Source organism: Chanodichthys erythropterus, chromosome 6, assembly GCF_024489055.1.
Source record: "Chanodichthys erythropterus isolate Z2021 chromosome 6, ASM2448905v1, whole genome shotgun sequence".
Lineage (NCBI taxonomy): Eukaryota > Metazoa > Chordata > Actinopteri > Cypriniformes > Xenocyprididae > Chanodichthys > Chanodichthys erythropterus.
In genome coordinates, this window is record NC_090226.1 from 6,299,224 (window position 1) to 6,314,999 (window position 15,776).

General features: G+C 36.3%; 1 protein-coding gene across 1 annotated transcript; it reads right to left on the minus strand.

The window, feature by feature from the left end:
- Positions 1-4,397: 4,397 nt before the first annotated feature.
- Positions 4,398-5,708, minus strand: si:ch211-213o11.11 (probable G-protein coupled receptor). The gene has a single exon (XM_067387168.1). The coding sequence runs from the start codon at positions 5,706-5,708 to the stop codon at positions 4,398-4,400; it is 1,311 nt and encodes a 436-aa protein (XP_067243269.1).
- Positions 5,709-15,776: the final 10,068 nt, after the last annotated feature.

Below are 15,776 nucleotides of genomic sequence, written 5' to 3' on the forward strand. Positions count from 1 at the left end.
AACGTTACAGCATCACAAAATAACACTGCATAGAACTAGTAATATCCAGTAGCAAAACTGCTTTTTGTCATTTATTGTTTGCACACACACACACACACACACACACACACACACACACACACACGTTGGGTTTTCATGTTTTATGAGGACATTCCATAGACATAAGGATTTTTATACTGTACAAACTGTATATTCCATCACCTACCCTAAACCTATACCCTTCACAGAAAACTCTGCATTTTTACATTTTCAAAAAACATCACTTAGTGTGATTTATAAGCTGTTTTCCTCATGCGGACCAAAAAATGCCCCTACAAGGTCAAGGATTTTGTATAATGCCATTTTTTGTGGACATTTTGTCCCCATAACATAAGGTTTACCTGAACCACACACACATGTGCACGCACGTGAAAAAAAATGACAGACATAAATGAAATGCAGAACACTACTTAAGTCTTGCAGGATGCGGGACATCTCCCAATTTCGGGACTGTCCCGCATTTGGTCACCCTAGTTGTGAGTGGTTCCAGGGTGTTCTGGTTGTACTCTACTATCATGGTCCTCATGGTGTTTAATTCTGGAAAGCTCTCATATTAATCACCATCATTGTTTAATCTCACAGTGTGTGGCATTTTTTCTAGTTCACCTTTGCTCAGTTTGGATTGTATGGTCAGACTATCGCTTTTTAAAATCATTCTTTTGGCAGCCGCCCTGGTTTAGTTTGTTTAATCCGTTAAGCCTAATCTGCATTCAAATCTCCCCATAAGAATTCAAAACATGTCTCTAAAAATGATGGAGATATAATTACATGAAACATTCTTTCAGATGATATAGACTGAGAGCTGAACTGATCTAAACTGCATAAAATTCAGCTAAAATCATCTTTCTGCCTGTTTAAATATGTAGCTGCACCAATAGTCTGAAATAGATTTGCTATGTATAACCCTGTATTTGGCCTAAATCAAAGGATTTTCATAAACATGCAGAGGCAGAAGTTCAGTAGGACAACAAGAATATAAGAGACTGAGCAGAAATACTCTAATGTTTTTTTAATAGATTTTTTTATGATTTTGAAAGAAGTCTCTTCTGCTCACCAAGGCTGTAATATTGCTGAAATATTACTACAATTTAAAATACCTGTTTCCATTTTAATATATTTTCAAATTTAATTTATTCCTGTGATGTCACAGCTGAATTTTCAGCATCATTACTCCAGTCTTCAGTGTCACATGATCCTTCAGAAATCATTCTAACATGCTGATTTGCTACTCAAGAAACATTTCATATCGTTATCAATGTTGAAAACAGTTTAGCTGCTTAATATGTTTGTGTAAAATGCGATGTTTTGATCAATTTAATGCATCTTTGCTGGAAAAAATCTCAGACTTTTGATAATGTGTAAATACTATTAGTTACTGATAGTGATGTGGCTTATACTCTGTAGAGTACACTAATTAGCCTGCATGAAGATGTACATCTGAATAAACAATGGAAGAAAGCAGTTTTATGTACAGTACCATCCTCCCATAAAAACATGATCTATCTCCATGACAGAAAAAGACAGTAATGGTCACATTGTTTTGTATAAATAAAGAAAGTGCAAATAAATACATTGTATTATGTAATGGGTGGCTCCATATAGCACACCATTCAAAATAAGGGTAAAGACGGTCCACATTAATCAGCACAATGAGCTGTAAATGCAACACAACTCAACATATGCTGCACTGAACTGAATCAGTATATGTCAAGCTTTCTGTGACTAGTGTCTTTATTGAACAACGAAACAATCTGGCTTTGTCACTTCATCCCATGTGTGATATCTACAGTTTGAAAAGAAATACAGCAGACAGACAAGGTCCTCCTTTGCATTATAAATAATAAATAAATATAAAAGATGTTTTGAATCATTTGAATCAGTTATTTTTGTTACTCAGTTTTTAAATAAATTAAATACTGCAGTAGAAATACAGTAGAAAGTTATTCTCTCAAAAAAGTTAGTTAATTTAAATAATTTTGAATATGTTAATAAACCTCAGTCAGGACTGATGCCATATTTTTGATGCCATATATATTATATCAGTATTTTTCCAAATGAAAACAAGTCTGTGAGAGACAATTTTTACAACAGATGTTGCATGTGAATTAAATATGGCATCTACCCTGGTTGGTTATGCTTGATGGCATTAAAAGTTTAGACTACAAATAAGTAATTTCTGTTCATAATCAAACCCTTATCAGCTCTGTGTTTGTAAACATGTGGGCGGAGTCACCACTAGAAAGAGTTGTGATTGGATTAAAGGCCTTTACTGATCACTGGTTGTCGCCATGTTGTCAAGTCAAAAAGATAACAAAATTTACTGTTTGCTTTCTGAACGCATGTTGCTGATCTTATTGTGAACCATTTATTTGTCTTACAACAAAATACAACTTGCAGATTTGAATGCAAGTATTCTGTCGATTTGTAAGGAAGGGTCGGGTTGCTCAAAATGATTGGAGAAGTGTAGCGTGCGTCACCAGAGAGAAGTCTGTTCTTTCACCAGAAGATTGAGTTTTGATTCAAAATTATAAGGGCATAACTAATTTTTAAAAAGTAAAACAGGATTTGATGCTTTTTCCCCAAGGAGCACATGTGAAAAATTTAGGAGTGCATTAGAAAACATTAGGGGCGCAATGAAAATTGATCAAATAATGTGTTTTTTCTTAATAAAGGGACAAAAGGAGACATTTACAGACAAAATAATTTAATTTATTACAATACAAAAAAAGTGCACTAGGTTTTCTGCTTCAGACGTTTTAATAAGTATGTAAATATTTATAGGCCTACTTTAAACTGTATATATATTTTTTTTCTTTTCGTTTTTTTTTTTCTCAGGACTCTTATTTTGAATTCTCTATGCTTTACTTTTGTACATTTTACAATATAAACACCATAAAGTAAACATTATCATAATTCATTAACAGTAAATCATAAGCAATCATTGGGAATAAATGTGCAGTATTCATTAATTGTGAACTGCTTTGAACTGGAGCGCCGCATTTTGGAAACGTGTGTGGCGCTTATATTTATTTAATATTATTATTTAAATCGCAGCCTTTTGAAGTTTAATAACCACATTAGGCAGTGTCATGATTCCTGTCTTTCCATCCCAGAATTTAGGATCTCTTAAAATGATCATTAAAGGTGCTACAGAGGATCTTTTCGTCGACTGAGAAACCAAAGACTGTTAGTGAGTTTTTGAAATGAGCGCATGCGTAAGAACAACCCGGGAACGCCTCCCAAAACTCGTGCACGAGTATTGGAACACGAGTGTTTACCACCGTCATTCACTGTGTCGTGTTAGTGGATTCATTATGTCAGACTCACCGCAGGTAACTCATAATCTGCAGTTGTTACTCCTGTCTCCTGACAAAAACATTGCATGCGGCGCCTGTGGAGTGTGGAAAGTTACTGGAGCGCGCAGCCGTGCTCGTCTCTCACAAGGAACGTCATGGCAGTGATTGACAAGCCAGAGGGCCAATCGTTTATGCGATGATCGCCTAAACGATTGGCTGATGTTTTTAAGGCCCTGCCTCGTGCACAGATGATGTAATTAATATTATTCCTTTCAGTGCACCTAATAAATAGTCTTTTATCAGTTAGTAAAGACAGTTTCAAGTAATATTGCAAAAATATATAAAACAAAACATCCTCTGTAGCACCTTTAAAGATGTTTTGTATAGTATTTAAGATATTTAAGACTTGTAATGACCTTAAATTTCACAAAATTGATTTTTTTTAATTTTAAGAACCTATGAAGACTTTTTTTTTTATTTGCAAAAATACTCCTAAACACATTTTGCTATTCTAAGCGTAACTGCGAGTCAAACACACGCACTGTTGAGCCCTGGCATGGATGAATCATTCACAATAAGATCAATAACGTGCATTGTGTTCAGTTTTGGCCTAATGGTTAGAGAGTCTGACTTGTGACACGAAGGTTGTGGGTTTGAGTCTCAGTACTGGCAGGAAAATGTAGGTCAGGGAGTGAATGAACAGCGCTCTCTTCCACTCTTATTACCCACAACTGAGGTGCACCTAACCCCCAATCACTCCCCAGGTGCAAAAATAGCTGCCCACTTCTCTTGTGTGAGAGTTCACTTCTCACTGCTGTGTGTGTGCACTTGGATGGGTGAAATGCAGAGCACAAATTCCGAGTATGGGACACCACACATGGCTACACATTACTTTCACTTTAGAAAACAGACAGGGAGAATCTTTAAAGCAAAGCTGAAAAGTGCTAAAACATTTGTAAAGTAATAAAAATGCATTACAAAAATGAATGATAATGACTCAAAATTTGAGAATTTGAATGTTTTTGAGTCACTCCTCAATGTCATGAAAATCTCATGAATATTTTAGGTAATCTCTTCTGGTATTTGCCCAGGTATCCTAAAACTAGTCTGGTCCAGCGTGCTCCTCTGTGTAGCCATGTGGTAGCTGCATCTAACCCCGTCCCTGTCACCGTTCCTGTGCAGAAAATGAAAAAAGTCTTCTTGCCCTGAACGTTCGTGGGCCGAAACCGAGGGCCGCACCGGCCTGCCGGCTGATCGGCAACACAAGAGCATCTTACACAGCTCCTCCCTGATCTGACGGTTCAGTAGGCCATAAAAAAATGGGTTTACCGCGAACGTGGAATATGCCAGCCAGGTGACCGGTCCCTCGGCTTCTTCAGAGGTACTATGGGAGAATCCCAGCGACAGATGCAGGTGGAAGGCAAAGTAAGGCAGCCAGCAGAGCAGGAACTGACCCACGATGATGGCTAAAGTAAGTGCTGCTTTCCCGCCAACCAGTGTTCTCTTCTTCCTGCGAGGGACTGGATTTCTGCGGATGCTCGTGCTAGTGGTGATGATTGTGGTCTGGCTGTTGACGGAATCAGACCGACGCTTCGGATGAACCGTCTCCATCGTCCAGCTCGGGATCGGCCCTCTTTCCCGAGCAGCCGTGTGGGCGACTTTATAGACATTCCCATAGACGGCAATAATAATGGCAGCTGGCACGCAAAAGCAAACCGTGCAGAATAAAATGGCAAATACTCGTCGATGTCCGCTGTGGCTCCAATGGAGAGAGCAGTGTGTTGCAGCAATGGAGCTTCTACTTCCATAACTGGGCCATCCGAAGACGGTAGCAAGTCCTAGCAAAGTAGACGCCACCCAGACAAGTCCCATCACGGCTGCGGATAACCAAGGCGTCATTTTAGCCTCATACCTCATGGGATGCACGATGTAGAAGTAGCGTTCGATACTAATCACAGTAACTGTAAAGATAGAGGCAGATATGAGAAAGGCATTGAGGAATATGTACAATCTGCATTCGAGTACGGAAAAGACGACACCGGCGAAGAAGGGCGAGCCGCAGACGATGCCGAGAGGCATGAGGAGGGCGGCGCAAAGCAAATCCACGATGCAGAGGTGACACACCAAACTGAACTTGCGGAGATGGGGCACTTTCACTACTACGGCAAGTACTCCGCTATTGGCCAAGAGTGCTACTGCATTAAGAGTCACCATGACGACGAGCCCCGACATGTCTCGTAAACGTGATTGTGGGTTGGACATACTCCCTAATTGCATGCTGGGAGCCAGATGCATAGGGTGGCCATGAGTCAATGTCTCATTAAGTTCAGTTTCGTTAAGCTCTGCTGTCGGAGGTAATCCAGACGCCTCCATTGTTTACAGTGTAGCGCACCAAACACAAAGCAGAAACGCAGGCTTCTCCATCTTTCACCAGTCAGAAATGGGGACTCATTGGCTGGAGGTCAAAGGTCAGCACTGTTGAAAGAATAATATGAAACACAGAAATCATTACAACTAGTTGAATACATTAACAGCAACAAGTTTACAAATTTAAAGGTGTATTAAATTATTTTAGATGTTTGGCTTTTTTACTTAAAAAAAAAAAAAATATTTGCAGTTCCCCTTTGGAAATCACATGTTTTTTATTTATTTATTTTTTTAAATAAATGAATTAATATCAAGATTAAACTTTATAATTATAAAATAAATCTGGGATCTTTTATTGCTGTTTTTAAAAACTTTTTAACTTGATATTCACTTTTGATTTTAGGTTAAATAAAAAATTATATAAAAAATTATAATAAATAAATAAAAAATAAAAAAAATAAAATAACAAATAAATTACATTAAATAATAAAATAAAACTTTTAAATACTACAAATTTAAAAATGTTACAAAATTAATAGAATATAAAATAATGGAAAAACTAAAAATAATAAAACTACAAAGTGCTTTACAAAATGCATAATATATGTACAATTGTGCATACGTGTACATGCACACATATGCAATAAAATAGAAAAAATAAATGGAAAATTAGTTACATAAGTAAGTATAATAATAAATGCCTTTGGCCTGAATGATTCCTCTGGCTTTCTTTCTTTTTTTTTTTTTTTTTTTTTTTTATATATAAATATGCTTTAAAAAGTGCTTGACTAAAAACCAGCAATGCCATGATGCATTTTGTATTTTTTCATGCTTGGTCTTTAAAAAAATGGGACATTCAACACCTCTACATATGTTTTTTCTTATGTTTAGGGCCTAAAATTACTATGGCAGTACCATGGTACAGTGATGCGTCAGATGTAGAGTACTGTATTTATATACTGTACCATACTTCAACTATGTCAAAGAATACCATTATGGTAATGTCCATCCATTCACTCATCCATCCATCCATCCATCCATCCAAAAACTGTTGGTGATACCATAGTACTTTAGCAACATTTCTAAATCATCAGGTTATTAGCATAACATGTCCAGTGCATTATCATGATTCTTTTTTTGGACTCGTGGCTAAACATTGAGAAAGCGAGGGAGGCTTGATCAGTTGGAATAATTCATGGTGCTCGTGGTGCTCTAACCTTTTGAAGCGGAGCATAATGAGCTCACTTGTTTGGCTGCAGCTGCTGGGGTTTCTCTGGCATTAGCGTTAGCGTGAGCTCACTGTCACCTGCACATCACTACAATGCGCTCACGCCACAGACGTCACTGTGCACATAATCACTCTCACACAGCCACAGACATCATCTCACTGATGTCACTTACTGTAGTGTCACTGTAATGCCTCCTGATCACTAGTTATCTATGTCAAAAACTGTGTGTAAAGTAGAAACAAATTTAAGTAAGCCATTTGTTGTAGGTCCCTAAAAAGTCGAAACAGGAATTTTTTAAAAATTAATACTTTTATTCAGCAAGGATGCATTAAATTGATCAAACTTACTATTGTATTTCAAACTTTCTATTAATCCAAGATTTCACAAACTGTTTTTAAAATTGATAATAATAAGAAATGTTTCGTGAGCAGCAAATCAGCATATTAGAATGATTTCTGAAGGATCATGTGACACTGAAGACTGGAGTAATGATGATGAACTTTGCATCACAGGAATAAATTGCATTTTAAAATATGTTAACATAGAAAATAGTTATTTGAAATTGCAATAATATTTATTATATATATATATATATATATATATATATATATATATATATATATATATATATATATATATAATATTTTTTTTTTTTGTTTTTTTTTGTTTTTTTTAATCAAATAAATGCAACTTTGGTGAACATAACAGAATTCTTTAAAAAAAAAAACTTTTGTAAGAGCATTAAAATGTTCTGTATTTTTTTTACACTGTCAATCATTCTATGTTGACCAGCCAAGCTTTATTATGATCTCCACCAGTCATTTCATCATGCCAACAATCATAAAGCATCTCTAATCTTTCATAGTCTCATCAGCACATGTCCATAGGGGCTAGAAAATTAATGCAGAGTAATTTGGCATGAAAAAGCAAAGCGGCTGTATTACATCACCATTACGGCTGCACAGAACGTTCCCGCGTGTTTTAGGTTAATCAGTTTGTTTATCTTGATGGATTGGTAATGCCTTGACCTCACACTACCTCCATTTTCACAGCAAAAAATAACTTCAGAAGAGGTTTCTGGGTGAAAAGTGGATGAAAATTACAACAAATAACACCTCTACAGCCCCCCACCCTCTGGTTCAGACAAATCAGTGACTTCCACTTTTAATCCTAACATGTTTTTTTAGGCAGTAATCTCTCTGCTCAGCCCAGATTGTCTGGTCATCTAATAAACAGATGTGCAATGTTCAGGTTTTGTGTTATGAAAGAGGTGCCCTGTTTTTATTATGTGCTGTTTAACATAAACACACAACCCCACATCAACATGAACATGAACACGAACTTCTGCAAAATGTGTTGTTGCATTATAGAGAAACAAAAATCAGAAAGGTTAACTAAACAGTTAGCTTTAGGGTTCTACATTATTTGTGGTTTTAAAAAACCAAAAACAAACAAAAAAAAACTTTTTGTGTGTGTGTGTAATTAATGATAATTAAAAAAAGTATGTAGTTGTGCAGCATATATTATCAGTTATGTAAAATTTGTAAGATTATACATGAATTATTTAAACAATTTGGACTTGAAATTTTAAAGTAATAAGCTGAATGTTTAACAGTACAACAAATGATCTTACCTGAAGTCCATCAACTAAGTCTGGTCAATCATCATTAAATGTTCCGAAATCCTGGATCTGTCCGTCGGTCATGTGGAGGCGGTGGAGTTTATCCAGCACTTACTCTGTCTGTGGTGTGGAGAGCTTCATGGAGCTGTGTTTGGCTCCGCGGTCTTTGCACTTAAGACAAGCGAAAGCCATCACAGAGCCAGATGTACATGATGTGCAGGTCAGTCCATTAGGAGACACTACTGCATCATCTGGACAGAGTAATTACAGCGTGTCTGTTCCCCTCACTGAGGAGCCAGAGAGCTGCAGGTGAATTCAACAACACAGCACAGTAGAGAGAGAGAGAGAAACAGGGAGAGGCAGGGAGAGAGAGGGACACAGCTGACCAGGACTGGGAAGTCACCGGTGGCAACAGTCACTCACACTGTACAATAATATACACACATTATTAAATTAAATATAATATTAGTTACATAGTTTATAATTAATAATAAAAATAATATTGATAATAAATTTGTTAATATATAGGCCTACCATTGATTAAATAAATGAAATTTATTATTATTATTATTATTATGTGTTTTAATGTATGTTTCTATATATCATTTATTTATATATTATTAACTGTAGTAGTACTTACATTTTTATTGCATGTTGTATATATTTGTGTATATTATTTTATGTGTTTGTATATTATTATATTAGTAGTATACTTGTGTTTTTATTGCATATATATATTTATATAGTAGTAGTTGTGCATTTTTATTGCATGTTTATATATGTTTGTATATTATTTTATGTATTATTAGGGGCCAAGCACCGAAGGTGCTTAGGCACCTATTGTTATTGTTGGCGTTCCGTACGCTTATTATTATTCTTCCGCTTCTTCTTCCGCTCTTGAAGTCTATGGCAGCCCATAGAACCGCTTGCGGGAAAGTTGTGAAATTTGGCACACAGTTAGAGGACAGTCTGACCTTTGTCCATAGCAAATTTGGAGTCTCTAACTCAATCCCTCTAGCGCCATCAGCTGTCCAAAGTTGCACTTATGTTTATGTTAATAACTTTTGAACCATAAGGGCTAGAAACAAAATTCTTTTTTCCTCTGATTCCTTGGGTCAAGACGAATCGATTGCACCATATGACGTCATTTTCCGTCATGAAAATTTTTCCGCCATTTTGAATTTTCTGAAAAACGTACTTTTTCGAACTCCTCCTAGGCCGTTACTCCAATTTTCACGAAAATCGAACCAGATCATCTTCAGACCATGCCGACAAAATGTTATGGAATTCAAGTTGATTTCTCAAACCGTTTTCGAAAAACACGCAAACGAATTGTACGTAGTGCTTGCGAAAATAGACATAAGGCTGTATCTCCGCAACGCTTTATCGTATTCAGACCAAACTTGGTAACTGTCATCACAAGCATGACCTGAGGCAACATGCAGCGTTTCGGCGCAGCGCCACCTAGTGGTGCGGAGATATGAAAAATGGCTATTTTTACTTATAACTTCTGATGGGTTTGGCCAAAAATCATGAATTTGGTCTCGTTGGATTCGGGGAATCATGCCGAGTCGAATGATATCCAATTTTCCCATATTGGACATTTTGGCCGTCGGCCATTTTAAATTTGGTGCTAAAATGCTGTATTTTACGAACGCATTAGCGTATCGTTATGAAACTCGGTATGGGTCATCAGCACAATGCCCTGAAGGAGCATACCAAGTTTAGGACCAGCGCCACCTTGTGGTCAAAAGTTATAACAAAATTTACAAAAATGCTAATAACTTTTGACTATATTAACCGATTGTAATGAAACTGTTTTCAGTAGATTCCTTGGGTCATGCTGAGAACATAGATATCAAACTTTCCATAGTCAGCTGAACTTCCTGTCCGCCATATTGTTTTTCTTTAAAAACCTACTTTTTCGAACTCCTCCTAGACCGTTGCTCCGATTTTCACCAAAATCGAACCGTATCATCTTCAGATCATGCTGACAAAAAGTTATGGATTTCAAGTCGATAAGTCAAACCGTTTTCGTATACCAGAGCAACGAATTTGAGGCATGATGCAAAAATGACTCTTGAAGCTGTATCTCTGCAATGCTTTATCATATTCAGACCAAACTTGGTATGTGTCATCACAAGCATGACCTGAGGCATCATACAATGTTTCAGCACTGCGCCACCTACTGGAGTGGAGATATGAAAAATGGCTGTTTTTGCTTATAACTTCTGATGGGTTTGACCAAAATTCATAAATTTGGTATGGTTCATCAGGACAATGCCCTGAAGGAGCCTGAGAAGTTTCGGACCAGCACCACCTTGTGGTCAAAAGTTATAACAAAATTGACAAAAATGCTAATAACTTTTGAAAATATCTACCGATTGTAATGAAACTGGTCTCAATAGATTCCTTGGGTCATGCTGAGAACATAGATATCAAATTTGCCATATTCAGCTGAACTTCCTGTCCGCCATATTGTTTTTCTTTAAAAACCTACTTTTTCAAACTCCTCCTAGACCTTTGCTCCGATTTTCACCAAAATTGAACCGTATCATCTTCAGACCATGCCGACAAAAAGTTATGGATTTCAAGTTGATAAGTCAAACCGTTTTCGTATACCGGAGCAAAGAATTTGAGAGATGATGCAAAAATTACTCTTGAAGCTGTATCTCTACAATGCTTTGACATATTCAGACCAAACTTGGTACGTGTCATCACAAGCATGACCTGAGGCATCATACAGTGTTTCGGCGCAGCGCCACCTACTGGAGTGGAGATATGAAAAATGGCTATTTTTGCTTATAACTTCTGATGGGTTTGACCAAAATTCATTAATTTGGTATGGGTCATCAGGACAATGCCCTGAAGCAGCCTGAGAAGTTTCGGACCAGCGCCACCTCGTGCTCAAAAGTTATAACAAACTTGACAAAAATGCTAATAACTTTTTTTTCTAATTGCTCACTGCTGCTGTTGGTCTGATGCTCACGGCCATGTTGGCTATGGAGGACCAAACCTGCAGAAATTAAAAATGAATAAATAAATGAATAAATGAATGAATATATAAATTAATAAATAGATAAATAATGTGATAATAGGAAAATAAATTAATTAATAAACAACATGATAAAATAAATATTATTTATTTTTAATAAAATTCATTTCCCCCCCTTAATTTATTATTTTCTGCTTTTATGTTTTAATTATTTCTAATATTATTTATTTATTATTTTATTTATTTTTTCCATTTATTTTATATTTACTTATTTTATACATTCATTTATTTTTATATTTATTTATTCCAATATGTATTTATTTCCAGATTTATTTATTGTAACATTTATTTATTTCAACTTTTTAAATTTATTTTCGTATTTATTTTTACATTTCTTTGTCATGTATGATAATTAGGTGGGTTGGTCTTGCTTACCATTGGTTCATCATTGATTGAAGCGCTTGCTCGATTACTCTGGCTGGCTGTGTAGTGACAGGTTGTAGCTCTTGCGCGTTATTTTCACGACAACAAGGGTGACACCATTGCGTTCGTTTAGTTATTTTACTTCTGGTTGAGAGGGACCTAATGCTAGTCTCTAGCCGTAATCCTATAACTGTAACGGTAGATTATATTAAGCGGTCGGAGTGTTGCGCTGCACTTTACAATTCAACACCCACCGCCTTAAGACGAGGAGGAGCACCTGAGGCAATGGCTTGAAGTGCCCACATTTCATGGACGGGAAGCTGACTGACGAACACCCTTACCCGAGAAATGTCTCGGCTACGATGTTCCCGTAAAGAAGTCACGCCAGATGCTGAACAGGTTGTCAGATTCAGGTAAGCTAACTTAGCTAGCCATGTGCTTGTTAACCTAACGATAGATTTGTGAAGTCCGTTCTATGAATTTGAGATCAGTAATATTCACAAAACACAATGAATCTTGCACTATTACCATTGCCACCAATATATTTAATATTTACGATTGTACATTTACTGTAGTACTATGGTACAATAGTCTTACAGTAGCTTACATTATTCCTGTAAATTACAGAGATTGCAGATGATAGCAGGCAATCTATATTGATATTGATGTACGTATCAACACTAGAGTTAGAGATTGTGTATATACTGTCTCGTTTTTAATGCATCTCTCTCTCACACTGTTCTGTTCAAGTATGAGTGGCATTGTATATTTATTCTCATGATGTATTATTACTAATGTAAAAATGTGTTTGGTTATACTATTTCCACAGATGCATCGATGAGCGTCAGTGATGTAGACAACAGTTAAGATGCTCACATCCACATGCCCTGAACTGTGATGCAGAAACACAATAGGAGGATCCATCTGTCTCTGACCACAACTACACATCAAAATCGCATCTCAACCTGAAGCCACCTACATCTGAGATGAGAACACAATGCGTTGAGCCGGCGCCATTGTACACAACTCTGAGAAACAACCATCTTTGTCAGCACACAGGGTTGACATCGGATGTGTTTCATTCAGTCGCCGAGCACCTTACCAAAACATACACCAACAGCTTCCAGCTACACACTTGGGATCAGCTCCTGATTACTGATGAAGCTGTGTCTTAATTTATTGCAGGGTGATCTTGCTTAAAGGTTTGGTGTTTCAAATCCTGGTGTTGTGATAAATTCATAACTGCAAATTCAGAGTTCCTGGAATACCTTCGTCCAGGCGCTGAAGTAAATGCAGACAGAGGCTTCACCATTACCGATTTCCACTATGAAAGGAAGGTGAAACTCGTCATTCCAGCATTCACCAAGAGAGACTCTCCGAAGAAATCACCATCGCCAAGTGGTCATATGACTGAAAAACTTCAAAATCCTTTCTTAAAACAGTTCCAATTAAACTCACCCCTAAAATTTATCATTTAGAGAATTTGTCCTGTGTAACCTAAGCAACATAATTTCTGATGTAGAGGAGGAATAAGTGTTGATTTGTAGGTGTGTTCCACTTCTATCTGTGCTGTAGTTTTGATTTAACTAATCAGTGTAAATAGTGTATGCAGTTATTTTTTATAAACCTTTACTATGTTACTTATCTGTAAAGTTATTTCTATAAACCTTTACAATATGATAATGTTATCTTTTGTGAAGTTTTGTTTTAATCTTTACAATGTGGCCAGATGTTAGCTGTCAGTAATTTCTTATAAAACCATATAATGTAAGATCTGTAGATTCCCCTTAAAACTGGAAGGAATGAAGTCTACTGATTTAAATGGAATAAGTCATGTCAAGTTTGCAAATAAATTCCATCTTGGTTTATTGCATATGAAAATTAAATGGTGAAATATTACATGAAGATCAGTAAAAGTTCTTACAACTGATTTTATACAACTCGTATTAAATGATACATTTTCTAAAACAAATCACAAAGTTATCTCTTGTTTTACAAAGCTGATTTAAAATAATTCCAGTCTTCTTCACCTACACCCTCTACATGCTGCTCCATCAACTCCTGACATTCCCATGGTTTCCTCTGGCCACTTCTTCATATCGTCTACCCACGTTAACAATGTCGATATGAGACCATCTGATCGTCGTATAAAGTTTTCTCCGTACTCCCAATTTAAAACATTTACTGCATTAACGTTATTTGTCATTTTGCTAAAGTTATAGCTATTAATAATCTAACCAATCGTCCACTGAGTGTCTGACTCTAGGCGTCATCACCCTAGCGTCTGATGTCGACTCGATGACGATGATGCTGTGGGTGATCACATAAGTAGCTTCAGCTTTGTGTTTTTATTTCTGGAAAATAGTTTACATATTTCGGCATAACGCGAATAACAGTAGGTGAAAATAACTTACAACTCTACGGCTGCTGGCATTTTCGTTGCAAACTACGATCTCTATCGTTTAGCTGGCCTGACGATTCTGTGCGTAAGCTCTTAACCAATGATGCACTGAAGCTACAGAAGGACCGCCTTCCTCATTTCCATGTTACATACGGAAAAGTAAAAATAAATGAATCAATAAATAAATAAATCTAAAAATAAATACATGTGGGAATAAATAAATCTAAAAATAAATGAATGCATACATACATAAATAAATGTAAAAATAAATGTAAAAATAATATATAAATATAAAAATAAATTTAAAAAAGTTTTAAAAATGTATAAACGCAGAAAATAATAAATTAAGGGGGAAAAATTAAAAAAATGAATTTTATTAAAAATGATTTTTATTTATTTTTTTGTCATTCATTAATTTATTTTCCTATTATCACATTTATTTACCTATTTATCTATTTATTCATCTATATATTTATTTATTCATTCATTTATTTATTCATTTATTCATTTTTAATTTCTGCAGGTTTGGTCCTCCATAGTTGGCTGGCTTCTTGTGCCGTTTTTGTGCTTGGCCCCGTAATTGCTGCTTGCAGCTATATTTCTTCTTCTTCTTCTTCCGCTCTTGAAGTCTATGGCAGCCCATAGAACCGCTGGCGGGAAAGTTGTGAAATTTGGCACACAGTCAGAGGACAGTCTGACCTTTGTCCATAGCAAATTTGGAGTCTCTAACTCAATCCCTCTAGCGCCACCAGCTGTCCAAAGTTGCACTTATGTTTATGTTAATAACTTTTGAACCATAAGGGCTAGAAACACAATTCTTTTTTCCTCTTATTCCTTGGCTCAAGACGAATCGAACGCACCATATGACGTCATTTTCCGTCATGAAAATTTTTCCGCCATTTTGAATTTTCTGAAAAACTTACTTTTTCGAACTCCTCCTAGGCCGTTACTCCGATTTTCATGAAAATTGAATCAGATCATCTTCAGACCATGCTGACAAAAAGTTATGGAATTCAAGTTGATTCCTCAAACCGTTTTCGAAAAACTAACGAACGAATTGTACGTAGTGCTTGCGAAAACAGAAGTAAGGCTGTATCTCCGCAACGCTTTATCGTATTCAGACCAAACTTGGTACATGTCATCACAAGCATGACCTGAGGTACCATGCAGTGTTTCAGCGCAGCGCCACCTACTGGTGCGGAGATATGAAAAATGGGTATTTTTGCTTATAACTTCTGATGGGTTTGTCCAAAAATCATAAATTTGGTCTCGTTGGATTCGGGGAATCATGCCGAGTCGAATGATATCCAATTTTCCCAATTCGGCCATTTTGGCCGTCGGCCATTTTGAATTTTGTGCTAAAATGCTGTATTTTACGAACGCATTAACGTATCTTTACAAAACT

Excerpts from the sequence above, each read along its gene's own strand:
- si:ch211-213o11.11 (XM_067387168.1), bottom strand. The coding sequence starts at position 5,708 with ATGGAGGCGTCTGGATTACCTCCGACAGCAGAGCTTAACGAAACTGAA.